Genomic DNA, 26427 nt, shown 5'->3' with positions numbered 1-26427 from the left:
TATATGGCAACAACACTGCTCAGGTTCAGGCCTGTCGCAGTCACGGTGTACAGGACTACTATTTAGATTCAAAATAGATGTGGTTGAGCCTGAACCAACTACACCACCTGACCTAACACCATACATTACATTTGATATACTGCAGTATGGAAGTAGAAATATACCCAGTGACACCATAACACCTTATGATGATCCTTGGAATCATGCATTATCACGATACAGCGCAATCATTGGAACACCTCAGAACAAAAGGAGCCTAAATTTATCTACCTTAGTTTTACAGGGAAACAAAACATTTTTGAAAGATGAATGGAGTTGGAATGATTCTCTAAAAATGGCTGAACTTCAAGCCACATCTGGCCAGCTAATACAAATTGGTTGTCGAATAACTAATGGATCCACTTATAATCGGCCTACTGAAATTAAGACAGTATACACTGATTCTACTAGACCACAAAATTATAGTACTGATTGTACTAAAATAACAGAACCAAATTTTGATTGCTGGTACAATTTTACTTTCACTAAACCTATAATTGTGTACTGTCTTTGGGGTTACAGAGGCACAGAAATATTATTTGAATTCATGGTTAATACAGAAACATCATCGACTACAAAGGATAAGAAGCCTCTGCCTCCGCAGATATTTGAAAATGAACCAACTCAGCCCCCCATTAGTCTAACTCCCTCCATCTTCAAAACAGGTCCTTACATAATTAAAAATGTGGGACAACAACAAATTCTCTTTAACCCTAGTTGGTCCCTAAAAAGGGTAGAGCTAGCGCTGCACATTAATATCTCTGAAATTAACTCGAAATGTACCACCTTTCTGAGAACTGCCTACACCGGCTGGTTAGCATGGTTACATGGACGTTCTCTAAAACAATCTCAGCGCGTGCCACGGGATGCAACTGGGTTATTAGGGACAGGATTAGGTATATTAAATAGCATTGATGCTGAGGTTTTAATGAGTAGAGTAACTGCTACTACAGATGACCTAAGGAAATTGGAACAACCAATAAAATCATCCTTATTGGCTTTAGGAGCAAATCAATGGCTTCTATCAGATATTTTACCCCATTGGGAACAAATTGAGGAAAATGATCATCAATTAATTGTAAATGCCCTTGGAAAAGCCCAAGGCAATACCTCCCTTGCCTTGAGCTGTATCCAAGCGCAGTTATGGATACAATCTGTAGCAGCAGCTATTATTAGAGAAGGAGAAGGAGGAACTTTGCCCACTGAAATTCGAAAATTGATTTGGGATAATGCTTCAGAATTTGAAAAAGAATTTCAAGCTTGGTGGCAATTAGTCAACTTTACCCATTATGCAGAAAATGATAAAATTGTTGCCTTCATACTTACTATAAGTAATGCCACCGTATACAATGTATATCCAATTATTGCATTAGGACTCAATCATAATGGAACTATACTTTATCCTAAAGAACATAAAGTATGGGCCCATCAAAAGGGAGGAAAGTGGCAAACAATTGATGTAAATGCATGCATTGTGCGTGAACAAAAAGGTTTCATCTGTGAAAGTAACACGCTGGAATCTCAAGACATTTGTCTTGACACTGAGCAAAATATTTGCCACTTCGAGATACATCCTAATGAAACCCTTGAAACTGTACTTATATATATTGGGAAAGGTTGCGTTTGTATGAGAACTCATTGTGATTCTATAGTCGTAGATGATACAGTGGTAGATACCAGTAATCACTCTAATGTTTGTGTTTGCAATTTTACCAAAATTCTAGGATGTGATTTTAAATACTCAGCTCCTGTCACTTCTTATCAACTTATTGCATCTAATTATATTCTGCTTCATGAACTGCTGCCTACTCCTATTGGAATGAACCTCACCTTGGTGAAGAAATTGCTGGTACATGAGGACCTGAAGCAGCTGATGACACAAGTCCGAGAAAATGGACAAAAGACTCTGATTACTGTCCATCATGATGCACAAGAAATACATCGAGTGATGGAAAGAGTGAAGAGAGATGAGAGACACCGATGGTGGGACACTTTGTTTGGATGGTCGCCAGCTGCCAAGGGAATCTTCAACAAGATGCTTCACCCTGTTATTGTTCTGCTAATACTCACTGTATTGTGTTTTATACTGACAATTAGTTTGTATGTTAAACTCTGGTTTATGATGAAACGTTTAGCATCCCTACAAAATGTACATACACTCGATAAACCTCAGTCCGAGAACGTATGTGACATCCCCGACATATTTCAACTGTCGTGAAGCTTGAGTGACTATAGTCACGGGGTGGATTATGTGGTGTAAATGCCTGAAGTAACTAGGAAAATAAAACTAACATTCACGTTTTTAAGGAAAAGGTACAGCTTTGAAGAGGCTTTCAGGGTAGGGCATAACTGCATTATCTGAGCGTTCCCTAGGCTCCCAACCTTAGATACTATCGCGCTGGGGAAACTTGGTGTGCTAGCTCTAAGGAACACCACGGAGCGTGGAGTGGAGTGGAGACACCACGGCTAGGCTCTGTGATCAGGTGGGACCTCGATTGTTCTTGTGCACAAAGCAGCACTTTTTGCCACCCTAAGCCAAAGACCTGTCACGTTTTGACAAATGCTGTACCCTAGTGTTCTTTTTGCTCATTATAATATCATTATAATACCAAAACACACCTCCATCCCAAAAGCTACCCGCCTCCAAGGTGCGACCACCCCTCACTGAGCATGCGCTCTGAATTTCTCGGAGCCTATTACTTTAAACGGAGACGGGAAAACTTTACACCAATCATAACTAAGATATGCTTGACTAGAGCCACTCAAGCTCCACCTAAAAGACAGAAAATAATATAAATTGGCCCAAGAGAGAGGGGATGTTAGGGAAGATACCATCGTCAGGGGAGATACCATCCCGAGGACATACAGCATCCTTAGGACCTCCTGACTTCCGGGATCAGTCGACGGGCTGAGCCTCTCTTCCCCCCCCCATTGGGACGCCTTTGGGTGAGATCTGAATATTTGCTTATAAATCTCTATATAGAGTCTTTGATCCTTTCAACGCGTTTATTTCTAGGCTGTGCACCCATAACACCTATAACACCTATAACACCTGTAACATCTATACCATCTATAACATCTATAACATCTGTAACACCTATAACACCTATAACATCTGCAACACCTATAACACCTGTCACATCTATAACACCTATAACGCCTGTGTATTTCATGCATATTAGCTTGCTTTTGCAGACAGTCACTATCGCCGGCAATCCAAAAGAACCTGATTATCTGTTGCTGTAATAAACCATACTTGATTGCATTGTGATAGCTTTCATTAATGCGACTTGGGTGAGGGTGATTATCCGTGATAATTCAGTGTTCTGAATCTAACCAGACCCCCAGACGGTTAATGCATTGTTGGTGAATGTCTGAACGGACCCCCAGGTGGTTAATACGTTTTTGGTGAATGTCTGAGTGGACCCCCAGGCGGTTATTACGTTTTTGGTGATTGTCCGAACGGACCCCCAGTTTTGGTGAATGTCCGACTGGTTCAGTACTCTGAATCCAAACGGGCCCGTGACGGTTAATCAGCTACACCCCTTTAACGCGACAGTAAAATTGGCGTAGTCGGCAGGATTGCTATGGATAAACTTCTGCAGAAATACAAATGTGCCCCTTCCCAGGCGGGGAAGGAATGGGCCCAAAAGTTTTGGAAAGATGAGGAAAAGGTGGTGGAGCGCATTGAGCAGTGTCAGGCTTCACGAAGGATTGGTCTAAGAAAGGGTAAAAGTGCGATTTGTGCTGTGTTAGGAGCTTGTTTGACTTGTGCTCAGCAAGAAGCTAAGGAAACTCCTGCTCCCAAACTGATCTCTGATGCGGAACATACCGCTTTGAAATCAGAGAATGAAATATTGAAGTCATCATTGGCCTTTGAAAGGGAGACAGGAAAGGCATTAGGAGTTAGAGTGGATAAACTCGTGAGTGAAAATAATTATCTTAAACAATTGCTGGAAAGGGTTAGTCATCTGTTAACTAAAATACAGCCTTGCGCTCCGGTTAAGCAGATTCGTAGACTGTTGTATAATGCAGACCCTGAAAGTTGGGATGGTGATATCTGGTCTGACGATGATGATGGTGTTGAAGAGGTTTCTGACCCTGAACCTCAATCGATTTCCTTGAGACCTTTGGTTAAGACTGAGACTACTGTTGATGACAATGATGAAATCCGCACTACTGTGCGAACGATTCCGTGGTCACCGGCGGAGTTGATTAAAATACAGGAGAAGTTCTCAAGGCGACCAGGGGAATCGGAAGTGGAATATGTGTGGCGAGTTTCTCTCGAAGGAGGAGATCGAATTATGTTGAGTGAGGAAGAAGCAGGTGGCTTTTGGGGACCTGGAGTATTTTTAACTACCACACCAGGAGACCATAGTTATTCTATCACTGCACGGGCAGCATATTGGGCAGGTGGTATAGATCCCCAAGAGAGAGGGGAACCTCTGGAAATTAGAGCTACAGGCTATTCTGACCTGGCTGTAGCAGTACAAAAAGCAGCCTGTATTCAGGCGATATATGAAAGAGATGAATTTAGGAAATCCCCGATGTTAGCTCCTATTGATCCGGTTCGGTTAACCCCTCTTATCCGTGGGCTCCCTGATTGTCTTAAAATGTTTGTAGCAAACACCCAGGATCGTATACAAGCTGCTCATAGGGATGGTGATCGTGGTCGTAGACGGAATCCAAACTTTCCTATTCCCACATGGAGTGAATTTGTCCAAGACCTAGATAAATACGGACGCCGAATGGGCTGGATTAATTCATCCAGTATTAAGCCCCAAGATCACTCTCGGCGAGTCCGCCAAATCCACACTAAAAATCCCAGATACCCTAATTTTAAAAACAGGTTCAAATTTAATAAAGAACGGGATGAGCTCTGGCGTAAGGCCCTAGCTTTGGGTGCATCCCGACCACTCTTGCGTGGTGCTTCTCTAGATGACCTCCGTACATTAGTCCAATCTCTGGGTAAGAAAAATGTTCCAGATGGAGGGGATTGCTTAACAGGAAAAAATCCCGTCCATAAAGAATGTACACCTTCGGCACCAAGCTTAAGTGACAAAACAGAATCCCAGCAAAAAAACTCCTATCCCCGGGGAGGGCAGTGAGCCACCCTGCTCGGCGGGTATTAGCAATTCAATGGCTCTCTAATGAACAATCTGACCCTATCATTGCCATTCCTGTTGGACCCCGAAAAATATTGGTAAATTTTCTTATTGATACTGGGGCTCAAATGTCAGTAATCACACATGAGACCGCACAGACCCTGGGTATAACACCTGGTCGACGCAGGGTTAAATTTACAGGAATCGATGGTGTGGAAAAACAATGCCCTACCGCAAAAATTTCGCTCTGGTTGCCAGAGGAACAAAAATTAACCAGGGTAGAAGTATTAGTTGGTGCTGCATACACTAATATTTTAGGATTTGACGTACTGCGTGGTCGTATGTGGAAACTCCCTGATGGAACAGTGTGGAGTTTCGCGACATATCAAAGGGATTCGGACACAGTAAAATTGAGCCTGCTACAAACATCTATACCCTTACCTCCCTCTAAAATTACTAATGTTCGGCAATATCCGTTGCCAGCAGCAGCACTTATGGGGATTGACGGGGTGGTAACAGAATTGGAAGAAAGAGGCATTATTAAAAGGACCCATTCACCTTATAATTCACCAGTGTGGCCAGTAAAGAAATCAACTGGGCAGTGGCGCTTTACCGTGGACTACAGACAGTTAAATGCTAACACCGCACCTTTAACTGCTGCAGTCCCAAACATAGCAGAAATAGTGACATTAATACAAGGCGCTGCCCATCCTTGGATGGCTGCTTTGGATGTTAAAGATATGTTTTTTATGATTCCTCTCCTTGAGCAGGACAAAGCTCAGTTTGCTTTCACCTGGAAAGGAATCCAATATACTTTTAATAGGCTTCCACAAGGATACAAGCATTCTCCCACGATTGCCCACAATACTTTGGCTAAAATTCTAGCAGAAATTCCTATTCCACCGGACAACACAGTATATCAGTATATAGATGATATCCTGATAGGGGGAAAGGATCAGGAAAGCGTAAAAGGCACAATGGAAAATATCCGGAAGACACTGACTGATTTAGGATTGGAAATCCCTGACTCAAAGTGCCAAGGGCCTGCTCAGGAAGTTAAATTCCTAGGAGTATGGTGGGTTAATGGAGCTGCCTCTATTCCTCAGGACACGCTGGAAAAAATAGAACACGGACAAAGACCTTCTAGTGTAAAGGAATTACAACAAGTATTGGGTGCTTTAAGTTACTGGCGTAAACATATCCCAGGTTTTGCTATCATTGCGCGTCCTCTCTATAACTTGCTTAGGAAAGGAAAATCATGGGAGTGGACTGAACAGCATACTAATGCAATAGAATTATTAATAAAGGAATTGAGGTTGTTCCAACAGCTTGGTCCTATACACCCTACTGACCCTATCCATGTGGAATGGGGGTTCAGTGAACATGGCTCTCATTGTAACTTATGGCAAAGGGGACCAGAGGGACCCGAGAGACCACTGGAATTCAGCTCCCACTCTTTCAGTGATACTGAAAGAAGATATTCGGATCTTGAGAAGGGATTATTGTCTTTAGTGCGAGCAGTGAAACAGACAGAGCAATTAAGGAGAAAACAGAATGTGATTGTCCAAGGACCTTTCCGTATCCTGGATGTAGTCCGTAAAGGAACAATACCACCTGCTGGCATTGCCCAGAAACCCACGGTTCGTAAATGGTATGCCTATCTAGAAGGTATTAATGAGATTATGCCAATCACTGAGGGTAATACTAAAATATCCAAACTACAAAAGGACATAGATAGTACCCTCCTGTTTCAGCTTCCACCAACCAAACCATCTCCAATCCAGGAAGCACCTCCTTTAAAGGAAGACAGTGATCTTACAGGAGTGTGGTTTACAGATGCCTCGTCTCATAGGGAAAACAATAAGTGGAAATACAAGGCTGTGGCATTGGAAGTAGCCACAGGAGAGAAACTGATTGAAACCGGTGAAGGCAGTGCACAGGTAGGGGAACTCAGAGCAGTTTTATTAGCCGCACAACATGGTGCTACCCATATTTATACTGACTCATATGCTGTTTTTAAGGGAGCTACTGAGTGGATCGGTCACTGGGCAGTTAATGATTGGCAGGTAAATAGAGTTCCAGTCTGGCAAACCGAAAGTTGGAAACAACTGTTAGAGATAGGAAAACAGCGAACACTACATATAGGATGGGTAAAAGGACATGATCAGTCGAACACTGTAGCTGCCCAATTCAATCAGCAGGTAGATAGCCTCACACGGTTGCGTCAAGTAGATCTCACTAATGATAACCAAGAATGGGAACGGTTGCTCGAATGGTTACATGTTAAGCGTGGCCACACCGGACGGGCTGACTTATACCGGGAAGGTATAGCTCGAGGATGGCCTGTATCAGTCAAACTGTGTGAACAAGTGGTGACTGCCTGCTCCCAATGTCGCTTACGGCTTAACAAGGACCATCCGAGTAAGGCACCTCCCTTGCACATTCGGGACAGGAAAACATTGTGGCACTCCTGGCAGATTGATTACATCGGCCCATTGCGATCATCAGGAGGGAAGAAGTATGTTCTAGTAGGAGTAGAGGTAATATCTGGTCTCACTATGGCTACTGCTTTTGCATCAGCTACTGGGGAAAACACGGTAAAAGGACTAAAAGGATGGTTCAGTACACTCCCCCTACCTGAAGAAATTCAAAGTGATAATGGTTCACATTTTACAGCTGCAGTGGTACAGGACTGGGCCAGAGAGGAAGGGATCCGATGGGTATTCCACACCCCCTATTATCCTCAAGCAAATGGTATTGTAGAACGCACTAATGGTTTGGTCAAACGTTTCGCAAATACTCACAAATCTGGATGGCATTTGCGGTTACATGACGCCATCTATCAAATAAATAATAGATGGAGTGGAGATGGCTGCCCCAAAATGAAAGCCTTCTGTACATCTTCTACCACCATCACTCCAAAGCACTACACTGAAACAGAAAAGCATCATACCAAAATGGAAAAGCACACTGTAGGATTTTCTCCTGGACAGCCTGTGCTGGTAAAAATGCCTCAGATTGGAATAGTACCCATGACACTAACTACTCCCAAAAATCCCTATGCATGGGAAGCTAAAGATTGTTCAGGAAAAACACACCGGATCAGCACCCGGTGGATATCACCTTCTTTCTGACCCTGCCGGTTGAATACAACCGAGCATGCTTTTCTTTCTTTTTATGTTTACAGGAACCCTGAGCGAACAGCATATGGACAGCTGGAAGATGACGAATCAACAGTTTGGATTAATAATACTTTGCTCCGCCCTGACCTTGATGCGATCACTTCTGGTTTACAGCCAAGGAGAACCAGGCTGGCTGTGGTCCCAAGCCTATGTTAAATACACTGGTATTTTGGGAACGCAAGCCTTAAAGGAAAAATTAAACTTAGCTACCGTGGTTATGCATGGAACTGAGGTGTTTTCGAGACACGAGTGGGGCTGGGATGAGAGATGGCTTCCGCTTCTAAAAGGAAGAACAGGAGAAGAAATCCGAGTGGGGTGTAGAATGGTTAATGGCTCGACTCACGAGAAAGCCACATTAATAACAATATCTGGAAACCAAGTGACTACAAAATCCTGTGCTACGGATGAGTGGGATTGTTGGTATAATTTTACCCTGATAGAACCCACTATTGTAACTTGTATATGGCAACAACACTGCTCAGGTTCAGGCCTGTCGCAGTCACGGTGTACAGGACTACTATTTAGATTCAAAATAGATGTGGTTGAGCCTGAACCAACTACACCACCTGACCTAACACCATACATTACATTTGATATACTGCAGTATGGAAGTAGAAATATACCCAGTGACACCATAACACCTTATGATGATCCTTGGAATCATGCATTATCACGATACAGCGCAATCATTGGAACACCTCAGAACAAAAGGAGCCTAAATTTATCTACCTTAGTTTTACAGGGAAACAAAACATTTTTGAAAGATGAATGGAGTTGGAATGATTCTCTAAAAATGGCTGAACTTCAAGCCACATCTGGCCAGCTAATACAAATTGGTTGTCGAATAACTAATGGATCCACTTATAATCGGCCTACTGAAATTAAGACAGTATACACTGATTCTACTAGACCACAAAATTATAGTACTGATTGTACTAAAATAACAGAACCAAATTTTGATTGCTGGTACAATTTTACTTTCACTAAACCTATAATTGTGTACTGTCTTTGGGGTTACAGAGGCACAGAAATATTATTTGAATTCATGGTTAATACAGAAACATCATCGACTACAAAGGATAAGAAGCCTCTGCCTCCGCAGATATTTGAAAATGAACCAACTCAGCCCCCCATTAGTCTAACTCCCTCCATCTTCAAAACAGGTCCTTACATAATTAAAAATGTGGGACAACAACAAATTCTCTTTAACCCTAGTTGGTCCCTAAAAAGGGTAGAGCTAGCGCTGCACATTAATATCTCTGAAATTAACTCGAAATGTACCACCTTTCTGAGAACTGCCTACACCGGCTGGTTAGCATGGTTACATGGACGTTCTCTAAAACAATCTCAGCGCGTGCCACGGGATGCAACTGGGTTATTAGGGACAGGATTAGGTATATTAAATAGCATTGATGCTGAGGTTTTAATGAGTAGAGTAACTGCTACTACAGATGACCTAAGGAAATTGGAACAACCAATAAAATCATCCTTATTGGCTTTAGGAGCAAATCAATGGCTTCTATCAGATATTTTACCCCATTGGGAACAAATTGAGGAAAATGATCATCAATTAATTGTAAATGCCCTTGGAAAAGCCCAAGGCAATACCTCCCTTGCCTTGAGCTGTATCCAAGCGCAGTTATGGATACAATCTGTAGCAGCAGCTATTATTAGAGAAGGAGAAGGAGGAACTTTGCCCACTGAAATTCGAAAATTGATTTGGGATAATGCTTCAGAATTTGAAAAAGAATTTCAAGCTTGGTGGCAATTAGTCAACTTTACCCATTATGCAGAAAATGATAAAATTGTTGCCTTCATACTTACTATAAGTAATGCCACCGTATACAATGTATATCCAATTATTGCATTAGGACTCAATCATAATGGAACTATACTTTATCCTAAAGAACATAAAGTATGGGCCCATCAAAAGGGAGGAAAGTGGCAAACAATTGATGTAAATGCATGCATTGTGCGTGAACAAAAAGGTTTCATCTGTGAAAGTAACACGCTGGAATCTCAAGACATTTGTCTTGACACTGAGCAAAATATTTGCCACTTCGAGATACATCCTAATGAAACCCTTGAAACTGTACTTATATATATTGGGAAAGGTTGCGTTTGTATGAGAACTCATTGTGATTCTATAGTCGTAGATGATACAGTGGTAGATACCAGTAATCACTCTAATGTTTGTGTTTGCAATTTTACCAAAATTCTAGGATGTGATTTTAAATACTCAGCTCCTGTCACTTCTTATCAACTTATTGCATCTAATTATATTCTGCTTCATGAACTGCTGCCTACTCCTATTGGAATGAACCTCACCTTGGTGAAGAAATTGCTGGTACATGAGGACCTGAAGCAGCTGATGACACAAGTCCGAGAAAATGGACAAAAGACTCTGATTACTGTCCATCATGATGCACAAGAAATACATCGAGTGATGGAAAGAGTGAAGAGAGATGAGAGACACCGATGGTGGGACACTTTGTTTGGATGGTCGCCAGCTGCCAAGGGAATCTTCAACAAGATGCTTCACCCTGTTATTGTTCTGCTAATACTCACTGTATTGTGTTTTATACTGACAATTAGTTTGTATGTTAAACTCTGGTTTATGATGAAACGTTTAGCATCCCTACAAAATGTACATACACTCGATAAACCTCAGTCCGAGAACGTATGTGACATCCCCGACATATTTCAACTGTCGTGAAGCTTGAGTGACTATAGTCACGGGGTGGATTATGTGGTGTAAATGCCTGAAGTAACTAGGAAAATAAAACTAACATTCACGTTTTTAAGGAAAAGGTACAGCTTTGAAGAGGCTTTCAGGGTAGGGCATAACTGCATTATCTGAGCGTTCCCTAGGCTCCCAACCTTAGATACTATCGCGCTGGGGAAACTTGGTGTGCTAGCTCTAAGGAACACCACGGAGCGTGGAGTGGAGTGGAGACACCACGGCTAGGCTCTGTGATCAGGTGGGACCTCGATTGTTCTTGTGCACAAAGCAGCACTTTTTGCCACCCTAAGCCAAAGACCTGTCACGTTTTGACAAATGCTGTACCCTAGTGTTCTTTTTGCTCATTATAATATCATTATAATACCAAAACACACCTCCATCCCAAAAGCTACCCGCCTCCAAGGTGCGACCACCCCTCACTGAGCATGCGCTCTGAATTTCTCGGAGCCTATTACTTTAAACGGAGACGGGAAAACTTTACACCAATCATAACTAAGATATGCTTGACTAGAGCCACTCAAGCTCCACCTAAAAGACAGAAAATAATATAAATTGGCCCAAGAGAGAGGGGATGTTAGGGAAGATACCATCGTCAGGGGAGATACCATCCCGAGGACATACAGCATCCTTAGGACCTCCTGACTTCCGGGATCAGTCGACGGGCTGAGCCTCTCTTCCCCCCCCCATTGGGACGCCTTTGGGTGAGATCTGAATATTTGCTTATAAATCTCTATATAGAGTCTTTGATCCTTTCAACGCGTTTATTTCTAGGCTGTGCACCCATAACACCTATAACACCTATAACACCTGTAACATCTATACCATCTATAACATCTATAACATCTGTAACACCTATAACACCTATAACATCTGCAACACCTATAACACCTGTCACATCTATAACACCTATAACGCCTGTGTATTTCATGCATATTAGCTTGCTTTTGCAGACAGTCACTATCGCCGGCAATCCAAAAGAACCTGATTATCTGTTGCTGTAATAAACCATACTTGATTGCATTGTGATAGCTTTCATTAATGCGACTTGGGTGAGGGTGATTATCCGTGATAATTCAGTGTTCTGAATCTAACCAGACCCCCAGACGGTTAATGCATTGTTGGTGAATGTCTGAACGGACCCCCAGGTGGTTAATACGTTTTTGGTGAATGTCTGAGTGGACCCCCAGGCGGTTATTACGTTTTTGGTGATTGTCCGAACGGACCCCCAGTTTTGGTGAATGTCCGACTGGTTCAGTACTCTGAATCCAAACGGGCCCGTGACGGTTAATCAGCTACACCCCTTTAACGCGACAGGCTCGGCGCTGCTGCGGTCGCCATGTTGAGGCGCAGCAAGGCCGAGGTGGAGCGCTGTGTCGCCTCCGTGCAGGCCTCTGCGGCTTCTCGGAGAGAGGTGAGCGAGGCCTCGCCGCTTCCCTTGGCCGGCGGGGGGGGAGGCGGAGGGGGTCCCGGTGGGGTCCCGGTGGGGTCCCGGGTGGGGTGGGGGGCTAGGGGGGTGGCCGGCGTCGTGAGGGGAGGGTTGGGGCTGCCGCTGCCCCTGCCCCTGCCCCTGCCCCTGCCCCGCGGCGCCTCACGGACAGGAGGGGTTTTATAGCAGGGCTTTCCTCGGGGCCGGAGCGAGGGAGAGGTACTTTCCTTCACAAACGAAGCACCGCGCCGCCTTCAAGTTTCAGTGTCCTTTCCGTGCGGCGCCGTGGAGGTTTCTGGCCGGCCGCTCGCTGAAGCGACAGCGCCGAGCGAGGGGGGCTGGGGGCGCACAGCTCCGCTCCCTGTCAGCCAGCGGGCCCGGGGATGACAAACGCCACCCGTGCCCATTTTAGCTGGGAAACGCTCAGCCGCCTGATGCGATTCAGCGGGCCCTAATCCTGAAAGATCCCGGCCTGCCGCTCGGAGTTGCTTTGAAGCGGCGTGAATGTGCCCGAGCTAAGCGTGATCCGGTAGGGACTGCGTGCAGGGGCTGTGCCTTTGGTTGGTGCCTTTCCCAGCAGCAGCAGCAGCAGCAGCAAAGCTGTCCTGTGACTTTGTGGGTTCGACTTGGGCACTGTTTGGGCTAGACAGCGTCAAGTGCATCGCCGCCAGGTGCACTGATACGTTCCCACAGTGTTGATACTCCCCGGTGGCCTCGACACAAAATATTTCCTCTCCTCTTCTTGTGCTCAAGGCCACCGGACGCGTTTAGTTTTGACTTTCGAGCGATGCTTACAGCTGACTGTGTAGCACAGTCCACCGAGGGAATAGTTACTGGTTTCCTTGTTGTGTTGATTTCGGAGGGAAGGGTCTGCCAAGGCTGCAAGCGTTTCTTTTGAGGTTGCTTTTCATCCCTGTCCGCAAGGTGTCAAGCGTGAGTCCGCTCTGGCGTGTCAGTGATACCTGAAAAGATGGACCGAAAACGCGGAGGCCTGTTTTCATTGAAATTCACTTAAAGTTTTACATAGATCACTTGGGGGTGGGGGAGGGGTGGGGAGTAGCAATTTGAGTGTATTTCGAATGTTTTGCGTCGTTGGGCCTAACTACCTCCAGTAGTTTGGAGTTCACAGACAAAACCTGCTTTTTGATCCGATGTTGGGAGCTCGGATTTTAAATACATATTTAAAAATAGCTTCTACCTTGAAGTTTTTGCTTGTGACTTTGTAGTTCTCTAGCTCTTTCCTTTGACTCATTTCCTCCTGCCCGTGCTTCTCCCATCTTGCCCTCTTGCTTGCTCAGTTTTCTGTTTTGCTTTTTCTCGCTTTCGTTTCCTTGTTTTATTCCTCCTTAAATACCTTTCGTCTTTCATCCCCAGAACAAGTGTGTTCAAGCTATCTCAGACTGATGACATCAGAAATAAATTACTGTATTGATGCATTTTGTATATAAACTGAGAGTAGGTGGGATTTCTTAGGTGGGAAGAAAACATTTTACCTATCTTGAAACAGTTGTGAGTGATATGTACTAGACCAGGACTAAGTACCATCTTTTTTGTTTACTCTGTCAGATTTTAGGGGTTCTTTTTGCAACATTGTTACATTGGGGGAAAAAAACAGGCTGTACTTTAAATGTAGCAGACTCTCTTCTTCTACTTCTTCTACACTCTTCAGTAAGAAGTGGTTGTGAAATGTCACAAGTATTAAGGCTTGTTGCTTGCTTCACCAGTAACCTCAATTTCACGTTTGTAGCCTTGGCCAGTTACAGGAAAAGCATTGTTTTCCAAATCCCACATCTTTCAAAAACAAAACTTTGGTTATGAGGAGCGGACTGGAGCTGATAACTAGTTATCAAATTCAGTCTCTCAAAAAGTATCAGAAGGGTCTTCCTATGCAATTACTTTGAAAGTGTTGTACATCTAAAATGTGCTTGTTGTGTGTTTTCCGTTCAGAAATCGTTGAAAGGATTCCAGTTCGCTAAGCTGTATTTTGAAATAAAGGAATATGAACTTGCTAAAAGGTAATACGCGTTGCTGTATTCTGCTATTCTGTTCTCTAAAGTACTTTAGAAAAGCTAAGTGAATATGAAGTAGACTGGAGAAATCAAGATCACTATCATGCTGCTTTACAGTAGCAGTAGATGTGGGTATCAAGTGCTGTTTAAATCTTTATAAAACAGCAACTTAGATAATTAGTTACGTGATATTGAAAAACTTGCTGTTTGAAATGGCTTTTATTCCATTGTATTATGAAGCAATTACAGTTACAGTTTCTTTCTCTTTTTTTTTTTTTTTTTTTTTTTTTTTTTTTTTTAGTAAATACCAATACTTGGTGGCAAATAAGTAGCGTCTGTACATGTAAAAATAATGTTCTGTACTTTAAGGTCCAGACCAGGTATCTGGAACCAAGCATGACTGCATTTCCTGTATCACATGTTAAATTCCTGCCCCGCTTCCGTGGACACTGGGGGGGGGCGGGGGAGGACAGAGGGACTCGTATTATTGAGGAATATTGATCCTTTTTTTCCTGCTCCATAGGTATATATTTACATACCTCAGTGTGCAAAAGAGAGATGCGAGAGCACACAGATTTCTTGGACAAATTTATGAAGCTGAGGACAACATAGAAGAAGCTTTTGGATGTTACAGGGTAAGTACTCCACCGACCTCCGATGTCCTGCTTTAATCCATTGTAAAGGGACTTTTAAAATCATTCTGTTCTGGACTTTTCTTAAATGCATAGAAGAAAACATGTTTGTGGAAAAAGTGTAATATGTATGTTTTCTGTTGCCAAAGGTGTATATGACGTACTGCAGAGGGGATTCTTCATTTGATGTGTTTTGCTTCATCAGTATTTTTTTTTATAATGATTCTTTTGTGACCTAGACTGGGTCTTTGTGCTAGCTGCTACTAAATTCTTTCCATATCTTACATTGCCCTTTGGATAGGGAATTTGACAGCAGTGACAGATTCTTAGCAAGGGCTCAGGTGACAGCAGTAATCTAGTTGCTACTGGAAGACTAGACCTAGGGTGTTTTCTAGTTGTTCGTATTTATTGCTTTTTTGGGGGGTTTTGTTTGGGGGGGTGTGAGATGGGGCAGGGCGAACATAATTGACATTTATTTATATGATTGCCCAATGAAAAATTCACCATCAGAATGCCTTTGTTCAGGTTTTGGGGAGGGAGAGGATGTGCTCAAAAGTTTTGTTGCCAATACATCCCAGCTTGTCGTAGGGTGTGACTTAATTATATATTTCTTCAAAAATGTCTATATGGAGTTAGACTAAAGGTACGTAAGAGTCCAGCTGCCTGCGTATAGCTGGTGGTGGGGGCAGAGTAGCTGGCTTCTGCGTTTTTTCCCTTGGAAATTCTTTCTTTTCTGAATTTTTGCTCTTTTGAGTTGCAGCAGATGTATCTGGGTGCTGTAGACTAGTGATGCATTTAGCAACTGAGGTCTTTCTTAACTCATTCAAAAAGTATTTACTAATAGATCTGTCTAATTTGAATACCTGTGTCTTTTCAATGACTGTTATAATTTTCTTTCCCATTCTGTGTGGATTGCAAGATCAAGTTACCTTTTTTTTCCTGCCTTTTTTTCCGGTGTGCGTGCATGGGGAAAACTAGCGTTCTGTGGAGTTGAACCCAATGCAGAAAGATCTAGTACTGAAGATAGCGGAGTTACTGTGCAATAATGCCGTCACTGATGAAAGAGCAAAATACTGGGTTGAAAAATCTGCTAAGTTGTTTCCTGGAAGCCCTGCTGTTTACAAGTTGAAGGTAAATGCCAATTTCCAACCTCTGTTCTGTGACGTTCAGAAGCTTCTAGCGTCTGACTGGAGGAGCACTTTTCCCGTGTCATCTTCTGTAAAACTTCCTGGCTAAATTATTTTAGAATCTTGAGTATTAAATCTAATGGAATTAATATTCTTTAGATGTAATTCTTCTAGAATGTATTCTATTTTTCTAGATTTCCTATTCTTCTATTTAAAGAAATGTTAATTTCTCTGCCATTTGACACTTCGGTCTAGCTTTCAAGAAAACTGCAACTGCAGGCTTTCGTACACTTGTCAAGGTTTCAGGGTTGACAGTCTTCAAAAATGCAGGAAAATCATGTTAGTAGTCACATCCAAGAAGTTAAGACTAGGTAGGCAGTTCTCTATTTATTGTGTGACTGGCAGGAAGGTATCAGGCCTGAGAACTCAGACTTCCTTGCCCTCTATGCTGCTTGTTTGTTTTCTAAATTTGGATTAAATAGAGCAGAAAGTAAGGAATGCTCTAACTCTCGATTGTTGCGTAAAAGCCTTCAGTCGCACAGTCTGACTTTTGCACAGGTATTAGTTTTGTGTAACACAGCAGCAATGACACTTAGTCTTAAGATGTTTGTTTTAGACAGGCTATTCTGTGGCAGGGTATGCTGCCTTTGAACCAAATGGTTTCACAAGCTGAACATGCCATCCATAAGAGACAAATTCTGATTTTTTTTCCCTATTTTAAATGTTTGAGTGTTTCATTAAGCTTCGTAATAACTGGAAGCTTTTCAGCTTTAATAGTTTAAGTAATGTAGTTTGTGTGGTGGAGGCAAGAGTTGTCTGTTAATGTAGTTGTTGAAAAGGCCCACATGCAAGATGAAATATTAATGTGTTGCCTTCATGTTCAATAGGAGCAGTTGCTGGATTGTAAAGCACCATCGCTAGCGGAACTTCATAAATATGATGTTGGTAAGAGGCGTTACTCTCTGAAACTCAGCATAAACATGACTGTCTGTACCAGAGGTTCTTCTAGAAATACTTCGTATTGCAGTAAGAAGACAGATAGCAACACTGAACAGCTAGTATGGCCCTAATCACTCCAAAAGAGGAGTGAATATGTAAGGAGTTCCAATTTATGCTGTAACATGTTGCTGAGAAGCAGTATTGTTATGCTTGGTTCTTAAGAATCTGTCACATACTTCCCTACTTCTATCCTTTCTGTGTTCTCTAGTCTGTTCTGATCCATTTTCATTTGCTGCTGCCTGTTTAGCTCTTTGTGTTTGGACATCGGTAAGCGTCAATGGGAAGGCAGGTCTGTCTTCCTATGTGACCTATGAATACAGGCTCCGAATGTGTTTCTAACCACCTAAGAATGAATTCAGCTCTGTAATAATGGCAGTGTCGGACTAATACTGGTTTGGAACAATGGGCAGTAATGTTTGTGTTATCGTCATTTGTGCCAAAGATGTACACTTGGGTCTTCAAGACAGAACAAGGGAGGACCAGGAATGACAAAAAGGAATTTGCATTGGGGCTATATGGGTGCTCACGCTCATTGCTAATGTAGTCGGTTAGGTAGGACTAAATATTCGAGCAAGAGGCGTATCTATTAGTATTTTTAGAGTCGAGTGTGAGGCAGCCTTTATCAGAAATGAAAGTGCTCAGGTTCCCTAAATGGTGGACTGGCTTCTCTTTATTCTAAACTAAATTCTTAACAGAGAAACTGTGACTATTGTACATCAACTCTCATTGTATACAACTAAATTCCTCTTAATTTACTCAGTAGCAATTTGTTAAATTGCAGTTCTGAAGTGTTTCACTCAACGGGAAATAGGAGAGGTCTGGGTCTATTCAGCAGTTAATCACTTTCCTGAAGCCATAACAAAAAGGAAACTTTGGCTACCTCATGTTTCAGTCCGTGCATAGATTGATTCAAACAAGTCATGGAACAAAACTTTGAGCATTTCTCCGTAATTCTTTAGGAGATTACTTTTTCATTTCAATATGTCTTGCTTTATGCTGGTCGCTGTAAACGCTTAAAATACACTTTCGCTGGTTTGGATAAGCAGTCTTTATTTATTTAAGACTATATTTTTAATGTAAAGTGTGTTCTTTTTCTCCACAGATAACACCTTACCATCCCATTTGGGTAAAAGTCAGAGTAATAGCGAACTGCAAGTCGCCCGTCAGAATCTCCAGGTAGGAACTGTAATGGCCTCAGACATTTTGTAATGATCAGTAATGTTACAAAGATTCTCACTTTTGACAGAGAATTCAGAAATTACTAACTATATCACTGTCATCATCCACCTCTTCCCCTAAATTAGTTCACTGACTTGGTAATGACATGGGTAGTGGTTAGATCAGAGATTTGCTCTGCTGAAGGGAGTTTGAACACAGTGCTATTATTCCAAGAGTTGTGTCTTGTGATGCGGTGTTGGCATGGAGAGAAACACCTGCAAGCACTGCTTTTCCTGACAGCACCTGAAACTATGCTCTTCACTCTGGGCATTCAAGAGCACTTGCCCTCTTGACTTGATCTTCTGTGAAGACCATCCCTTCTGCCTTTACTTTTCTGCTGCTGGTGACTCCCAATAGTTTATCCACCAGCAGGCTTGGGCCACTAACTAAAGAGCTCCCAAACCTGCATTGGTTTTATTCTGTAACAGCTTCTGTGCTTCTGCTAGATTTCCTGCTGGGACTGTCTTTTGCACCATCCAAGATCAAAAGAATTGTGCGTATCTTTTTTCTCACCACTTTCCTAGAGGTGCTTTCCACTAACTGAAGAAACAATACAGCAATCTAGTGTTTAGGGCACTGGACTCTTTTGTCTTACAGATAATAGCATTATCCAAAACTTCTGGAAACAAAATCCTACTTTTAATTGTCTATGCTGTTACTTGAACAGCCATGCAGAGTTGAATTCTGCATTTTGGAAGGCCAAGCAGTCCTGCCGCAAATCCAATTGAATGTAGATGGCCATTAGGATACTTCTAATTAGTCAGCTATTGTGTAACACTATAATTAAAAACAAAACCTAAGCATATCTGCAGAGGAAAGAATTCTAGTTCACTATAAATCGGTAATTTCATGTGTTTCAAAGGCGTTTCAACATTTTTTTTCCTTGGTATAGAGGGAGCATTCAGCACAGGAGAAATATGCACTGGAACTTGAGAGACGAGAACGTGCTCTAGTTGAGCGAGAAAAATTGCTTCACAGATGTGAAGCAGCTTTCGCTGCAATAAAAGATGCTGATGAAGACATTTAGGCAGTACTTGGAACTATGAAAAAAGTACAATAACTTACTTAGTGATTCTTATTGCTCCCCATACATTTTAACTTGCTTGTAGTTTTCTTAAGCCATCATATGTTTGCTGGATATAATGCTTATTTCTTTAAAGTGTTTGAAACCCCCAAATGAAAGATTTAGCATAAAAAGTGCCAAACTGTTGTTAGTGAGTTTGGTGTGGTTTCCAGTTCAGAATGGTGCAATGAATTGTGGGATGTGTAGGTACAGATTACTGTTGAAATTTGGGAAAACTAGATTAAAATGAAGCAGTTAACCACTGGGTTAGAGAGGTCAGTAAGACTGGTGCTTCCAGTATTTGCAGGTCTTCGGAACAGACTAGACAAACATTTGGCAGGAATGAAGTGATGCACTTTATTATGATACAGATGGTACCCGATTTGATAATGGAATTGGATGGTTTAGACATCCTGGCACCACCTACAACAGCCCTGTGGTCTGTGAAATTATTGCCAAATCCCTGAAGAACTGTGAAATTATTGTCAAAACCCCAAATATGCAAGCCTTATAAAGCATTGTGTAATGTGGTTTGGAGAAATTGAGAATATTAATTCTTTTTTATTTCCTCTCAAAACCTTTCACTTATAATTCTGCTGTCCCTGACTGTTTTGAAAGTTTATGGTCAATTTCAAGCCACCTTGCTCCTGTTCCATCCCAAGCTGGGCAAGCTTTTCCTAGGCTTGGTTAACTCTAAAGGTTTGGCCTTTTCAATGGAAGTAATTGAGCACTCCGTTTGGAGCCGATCTGTAGCATTTTCTTTGTTGATGAGATCATTTCTATATTTACCGCTTAAGTCCTTTTTGCAGCATGATAACAGTCTGAGAGTGACGCTTAAGAAAATGTAGTGGATGGTTGAATTCCTAGTGCAGAAGACAACACTTCTGAACAAAAAGCTATTTTCACATAGAAGATTCTCACGGTTTCTGAGAAATGGAATGTTATTTTCTGAAAACATTTGTTTTATACTCGGCTTCAAAGCCTCAGTGTTGTTTTTTTTTTTCAGAATCTGCTGGAAAATATTTAATTATATTTCAAATTTCCAGTGAAGGGGAAAAAAGACACATTCCTTGGTTTCTTTTTCAAGGCACGCAGGTTTTTGACTGTTACAAGTAATTGTCACTTCAATTTTCCTTTGTTGCAGTTTCTTTTGTCTGTTTTTGCTTATATTTTAATGGTATGTACTGGTATTAAATTATATTGTGGACTAATAATAACAACAAATATTAAAAGATTACTATCTTGAGTTTCACAATTATTTTTTTCCAATTCGATGAAATGTAGCACGTATTGGATACATTCCTGGACATTGCAGGACAGGTGTTTAAGTACAGGTGAACTAAAGCGTCTTAACTATCAGCAGTGAATAGTTAGAATATTTGAAAGATTCAAAAAAGGGAGAATTGGGCATATTTGAGGTTAAAATGGATGCTAAAAAAAAAAAATGAGCTAAGTGTAAACAAAAGCTTTGACATTTGTTTTCATTCACAATTCTTTCCCACACCTGACTTAACTGAGGAATGTACAAGAGGATCAATGAGAAGATCTAGGTATTTTCTGGAAAAAAAAAAAAAAGATCCATAGGCTGTACACCATGGCTCCCATTTTCTTTATATTTCTTCTTAATATGTGGTGTGGATGTTGCTTTCTTCACTACTGGTGGTATGTGCAGATTGGACCATGAAGAATTACAAATTTGATCTTTGAAAGTTTGTCCTGTTTTTTAACACTGAAATGGAACTTAGTTGGGAATTATTTCTAAAAAGACTCTCTTGTTAATCACGTTTTAAAATTTGATATTTCTCTAGCAGCATGAGACAAAAATGAGCCAACTGAGAGAAACCTTGAGAAAAATGACTGATGAAAATAACGAACTGAGGTCATCGCTTAACTCTCTGAGGGAAAATAACGAATTGCTAAAAACCCAGGCAAGATTAATTATTTCCTGTTACTAGCTTTACGAGTTACAGTCAAGTAGTCAAGCAGTACAGTCAAGTTTATAAGTAGCTTTGCAAGTTACAGTCAACAATTTTAAATGTTTGAACAAGTTGTTTGCAAAATTGCTGATTTTGTTTCTTTAAGACAAGAATTGTGTGAATGGTTGTAAATACTTTCTGCTTCGTTTTCTAGTACATGAAATTTAGTCTCTCAGAGCTTTTGCAGTATTAAAGACTTTAGAGTTAGTTATTTTTGAAAGTGTTAATTAAAGGAGTATTTTCTCTGTTCTTAAAGGCACGCTGAGACAGTGGTTCACAAGAATACAAAGTTAAAGTTTTCTTCTCACTTGACTTAAATCTGACCTAAATGCTGACAAGCAAATTGCTGCCTAAACTCTTTTGACCGTTGCTCCTTCAGTGAATTGCAGTTCTGATGGTCTTGAGTATGATTAAAATCATCTGCTTCCTAGTCTCAGTAAAATCTTTCTTTCTCTTTCTCTTTTGTGCAAACTGAAGTATTCATAGAGGACTTACATGATGATCAGGATGCTTGTTGTATCCATAGAGTATGCTACTTATATTTAAATGGCGGTTATAGTTTGCCCCATATTGTTTTCTCACAGGTCATGCTCAGTAACAGTGTTATTTTCTGAAAACATTTGTTTTATACTCAGCTTCAAAGCCTCAGTGTTGGTTTTTTTTTCAGAATCTGCTGGAAAATATTTAATTATATTACAGATTTCCAGTGAAGGGGAAAAAAGACACATTCCTTGGTTTCTTTTTCAAGGCACGCAGGTTTTTGACTGTTACAAGTAATTGTCGCTTCAATTTTCCTTTGTTGCAGTTTCTTTTGTCTGTTTTTGCTTATATTTTAATGGTATGTACTGGTATTAAATTATATTGTGGACTAATAATAACAACAAATATTAAAAGATTACTATCTTGAGTTTCACAATTATTTTTTTCCAATTCGATGAAATGTAGCACGTATTGGATACATTCCTGGACATTGCAGGACAGGTGTTTAAGTACAGGTGAACTAAAGCGTCTTAACTATCAGCAGTGAATAGTTAGAATATTTGAAAGATTCAAAAAAGGGAGAATTGGGCATATTTGTGGTTAAAATGGATGCTAAAAAAAAAAAAGAGCTAAGTGTAAACAAAAGCTTTGACATTTGTTTTCATTCACAATTCTTTCCCACACCTGACTTAACTGAGGAATGTACAAGAGGATCAATGAGAAGATCTAGGTATTTTCTGGAAAAAAAAAAAAAAAAAGATCCATAGGCTGTACACCATGGCTCCCATTTTCTTTATATTTCTTCTTAATATGTGGTGTGGATGTTGCTTTCTTCACTACTGGTGGTATGTGCAGATTGGACCATGAAGAATTACAAATTTGATCTTTGAAAGTTTGTCCTGTTTTTTAACACTGAAATGGAACTTAGTTGGGAATTATTTCTAAAAAGACTCTCTTGTTAATCACGTTTTAAAATTTGATATTTCTCTAGCAGCATGAGACAAAAATGAGCCAACTGAGAGAAACCTTGAGAAAAATGACTGATGAAAATAAGCAGCATGAGACAAAAATGAGCCAACTGAGAGAAACCTTGAGAAAAATGACTGATGAAAATAACGAACTGAGGTCATCGCTTAACTCTCTGAGGGAAAATAACGAATTGCTAAAAACCCAGGCAAGATTAATTATTTCCTGTTACTAGCTTTACGAGTTACAGTCAAGTAGTCAAGCAGTACAGTCAAGTTTATAAGTAGCTTTGCAAGTTACAGTCAACAATTTTAAATGTTTGAACAAGTTGTTTGCAAAATTGCTGATTTTGTTTCTTTAAGACAAGAATTGTGTGAATGGTTGTAAATACTTTCTGCTTCGTTTTCTAGTACATGAAATTTAGTCTCTCAGAGCTTTTGCAGTATTAAAGACTTTAGAGTTAGTTATTTTTGAAAGTGTTAATTAAAGGAGTATTTTCTCTGTTCTTAAAGGCACGCTGAGACAGTGGTTCACAAGAATACAAAGTTAAAGTTTTCTTCTCACTTGACTTAAATCTGACCTAAATGCTGACAAGCAAATTGCTGCCTAAACTCTTTTGACCGTTGCTCCTTCAGTGAATTGCAGTTCTGATGGTCTTGAGTATGATTAAAATCATCTGCTTCCTAGTCTCAGTAAAATCTTTCTTTCTCTTTCTCTTTTGTGCAAACTGAAGTATTCATAGAGGACTTACATGATGATCAGGATGCTTGTTGTATCCATAGAGTATGCTACTTATATTTAAATGGCGGTTATAGTTTGCCCCATATTGTTTTCTCACAGGTCATGCTCAGTAACAGTGTTATTTTCTGAAAACATTTGTTTTATACTCAGCTTCAAAGCCTCAGTGTTGTTTTTTTTTTCAGAATCTGCTGGAAAATATTTAATTATATTTCAAATTTCCAGTGAAGGGGAAAATAGACACATTCCTTGGTTTCTTTTTCAAGGCACGCAGGTTTTTGACTGTTACAAGTAATTGTCGCTTCAATTTTCCTTTGTTGCAGTTTCTTTTGTCTGTTTTTGCTTATATTTTAATGGTATGTACTGGTATTAAATTATATTGTGGACTAATAATAACAACAAATATTAAAAGATTACTATCTTGAGTTTCACAATTATTTTTTTCCAATTCGATGAAATGTAGCACGTATTGGATACATTCCTGGACATTGCAGGACAGGTGTTTAAGTACAGGTGAACTAAAGCGTCTTAACTATCAGCAGTGAATAGTTAGAATATTTGAAAGATTCAAAAAAGGGAGAATTGGGCATATTTGTGGTTAAAATGGATGCTAAAAAAAAAAAAGAGCTAAGTGTAAACAAAAGCTTTGACATTTGTTTTCATTCACAATTCTTTCCCACACCTGACTTAACTGAGGAATGTACAAGAGGATCAATGAGAAGATCTAGGTATTTTCTGGAAAAAAAAAAAAAGATCCATAGGCTGTACACCATGGCTCCCATTTTCTTTATATTTCTTCTTAATATGTGGTGTGGATGTTGCTTTCTTCACTACTGGTGGTATGTGCAGATTGGACCATGAAGAATTACAAATTTGATCTTTGAAAGTTTGTCCTGTTTTTTAACACTGAAATGGAACTTAGTTGGGAATTATTTCTAAAAAGACTCTCTTGTTAATCACGTTTTAAAATTTGATGTTTCTCTAGCAGCATGAGACAAAAATGAGCCAACTGAGAGAAACCTTGAGAAAAATGACTGATGAAAATAACGAACTGAGGTCATCGCTTAACTCTCTGAGGGAAAATAACGAATTGCTAAAAACCCAGGCAAGATTAATTATTTCCTGTTACTAGCTTTACGAGTTACAGTCAAGTAGTCAAGCAGTACAGTCAAGTTTATAAGTAGCTTTGCAAGTTACAGTCAACAATTTTAAATGTTTGAACAAGTTGTTTGCAAAATTGCTGATTTTGTTTCTTTAAGACAAGAATTGTGTGAATGGTTGTAAATAATTTCTGCTTCGTTTTCTAGTACATGAAATTTAGTCTCTCAGAGCTTTTGCAGTATTAAAGACTTTAGAGTTAGTTATTTTTGAAAGTGTTAATTAAAGGAGTATTTTCTCTGTTCTTAAAGGCACGCTGAGACAGTGGTTCACAAGAATACAAAGTTAAAGTTTTCTTCTCACTTGACTTAAATCTGACCTAAGTGCTGACAAGCAAATTGCTGCCTAAACTCTTTTGACCGTTGCTCCTTCAGTGAATTGCAGTTCTGATGGACTTGAGTATGATTAAAATCATCTGCTTCCTAGTCTCAGTAAAATCTTTCTTTCTCTTTCTCTTTTGTGCAAACTGAAGTATTCATAGAGGACTTACATGATGATCAGGATGCTTGTTGTATCCATAGAGTATGCTACTTATATTTAAATGGCGGTTATAGTTTGCCCCATATTGTTTTCTCACAGGTCATGCTCAGTAACAGTGTTATTTTCTGAAAACATTTGTTTTATACTCAGCTTCAAAGCCTCAGTGTTGTTTTTTTTTTCAGAATCTGCTGGAAAATATTTAATTATATTTCAAATTTCCAGTGAAGGGGAAAATAGACACATTCCTTGGTTTCTTTTTCAAGGCACGCAGGTTTTTGACTGTTACAAGTAATTGTCGCTTCAATTTTCCTTTGTTGCAGTTTCTTTTGTCTGTTTTTGCTTATATTTTAATGGTATGTACTGGTATTAAATTATATTGTGGACTAATAATAACAACAAATATTAAAAGATTACTATCTTGAGTTTCACAATTATTTTTTTCCAATTCGATGAAATGTAGCACGTATTGGATACATTCCTGGACATTGCAGGACAGGTGTTTAAGTACAGGTGAACTAAAGCGTCTTAACTATCAGCAGTGAATAGTTAGAATATTTGAAAGATTCAAAAAAGGGAGAATTGGGCATATTTGTGGTTAAAATGGATGCTAAAAAAAAAAAAGAGCTAAGTGTAAACAAAAGCTTTGACATTTGTTTTCATTCACAATTCTTTCCCACACCTGACTTAACTGAGGAATGTACAAGAGGATCAATGAGAAGATCTAGGTATTTTCTGGAAAAAAAAAAAAAAAGATCCATAGGCTGTACACCATGGCTCCCATTTTCTTTATATTTCTTCTTAATATGTGGTGTGGATGTTGCTTTCTTCACTACTGGTGGTATGTGCAGATTGGACCATGAAGAATTACAAATTTGATCTTTGAAAGTTTGACCTGTTTTTTAACACTGAAATGGAACTTAGTTGGGAATTATTTCTAAAAAGACTCTCTTGTTAATCACGTTTTAAAATTTGATGTTTCTCTAGCAGCATGAGATAAAAATGAGCCAACTGAGAGAAACCTTGAGAAAAATGACTGATGAAAATAACGAACTGAGGTCATCGCTTAACTCTCTGAGGGAAAATATC

The 26427-nt window shown here is 40.2% G+C and overlaps 3 protein-coding genes across 4 annotated transcripts; all 3 read left to right on the top strand.

Moving 5' to 3' along the window:
- The first annotated feature begins 412 nt into the window (after positions 1 to 412).
- On the top strand, positions 413 to 3304 carry LOC140003612 (uncharacterized). Its single transcript, XM_072044444.1, has one exon. The coding sequence runs from the start codon at positions 587 to 589 to the stop codon at positions 2255 to 2257; it is 1671 nt and encodes a 556-aa protein (XP_071900545.1). The 5' UTR covers positions 413 to 586; the 3' UTR covers positions 2258 to 3304.
- Positions 3305 to 3702: 398 nt separating this feature from the next.
- Positions 3703 to 12089, top strand: LOC140003634 (uncharacterized). Its single transcript, XM_072044505.1, has 5 exons — positions 3703 to 3713; positions 4085 to 4361; positions 5915 to 7084; positions 7346 to 7469; positions 8332 to 12089. Exons 1-5 carry the CDS (start codon positions 3703 to 3705, stop codon positions 11040 to 11042), a joined length of 4293 nt encoding a protein of 1430 aa, XP_071900606.1. The 3' UTR covers positions 11043 to 12089.
- A 299-nt stretch (positions 12090 to 12388) lies between these two features.
- LOC140003558 (RANBP2-like and GRIP domain-containing protein 8) lies at positions 12389 to 19356 on the top strand. 2 transcript variants are annotated; one of them, XM_072044252.1, is made up of 6 exons: positions 12389 to 12480; positions 14443 to 14510; positions 15028 to 15139; positions 16115 to 16267; positions 17151 to 17208; positions 18365 to 19356. In XM_072044252.1, the coding sequence occupies exons 1-6, from the start codon at positions 12406 to 12408 to the stop codon at positions 18469 to 18471; spliced, it is 573 nt and encodes a 190-aa protein (XP_071900353.1). In that variant the 5' UTR covers positions 12389 to 12405; the 3' UTR covers positions 18472 to 19356. The 2 variants fall into 2 exon arrangements, with proteins under 2 accessions (XP_071900353.1, XP_071900352.1); XM_072044251.1 differs by lacking the exon at positions 18365 to 19356 and having other exon boundaries at positions 17151 to 17563.
- Positions 19357 to 26427: the final 7071 nt, after the last annotated feature.

The sequence above is a fragment of the Anas platyrhynchos genome, chromosome 13 (assembly GCF_047663525.1).
Source record: "Anas platyrhynchos isolate ZD024472 breed Pekin duck chromosome 13, IASCAAS_PekinDuck_T2T, whole genome shotgun sequence".
Lineage (NCBI taxonomy): Eukaryota > Metazoa > Chordata > Aves > Anseriformes > Anatidae > Anas > Anas platyrhynchos.
Note: the sequence above shows the minus strand (reverse complement) of the source record. Positions and strands in the feature narration are given on the sequence as shown.

What these genes read in the sequence shown, in the direction of transcription:
- LOC140003612 (XM_072044444.1), top strand. Translation starts at nt 587, where the DNA reads ATGGTTAATACAGAAACATCATCGACTACAAAGGATAAGAAGCCTCTG.
- LOC140003634 (XM_072044505.1), top strand. An exon ending in TTATGTTGAGTGAGGAAGAA is followed by an intron (nt 4,362 to 5,914) that starts GCAGGTGGCTTT and finishes CTCCTTGAGCAG; the next exon opens with GACAAAGCTCAGTTTGCTTT. An exon ending in GGCTGACTTATACCGGGAAG is followed by an intron (nt 7,470 to 8,331) that starts GTATAGCTCGAG and finishes TTATGTTTACAG; the next exon opens with GAACCCTGAGCGAACAGCAT.
- LOC140003558 (XM_072044251.1), top strand. Translation starts at nt 12,406, where the DNA reads ATGTTGAGGCGCAGCAAGGCCGAGGTGGAGCGCTGTGTCGCCTCCGTG. An exon ending in CTGCGGCTTCTCGGAGAGAG is followed by an intron (nt 12,481 to 14,442) that starts GTGAGCGAGGCC and finishes TTTTCCGTTCAG; the next exon opens with AAATCGTTGAAAGGATTCCA. An exon ending in CTGCTGTTTACAAGTTGAAG is followed by an intron (nt 16,268 to 17,150) that starts GTAAATGCCAAT and finishes CATGTTCAATAG; the next exon opens with GAGCAGTTGCTGGATTGTAA.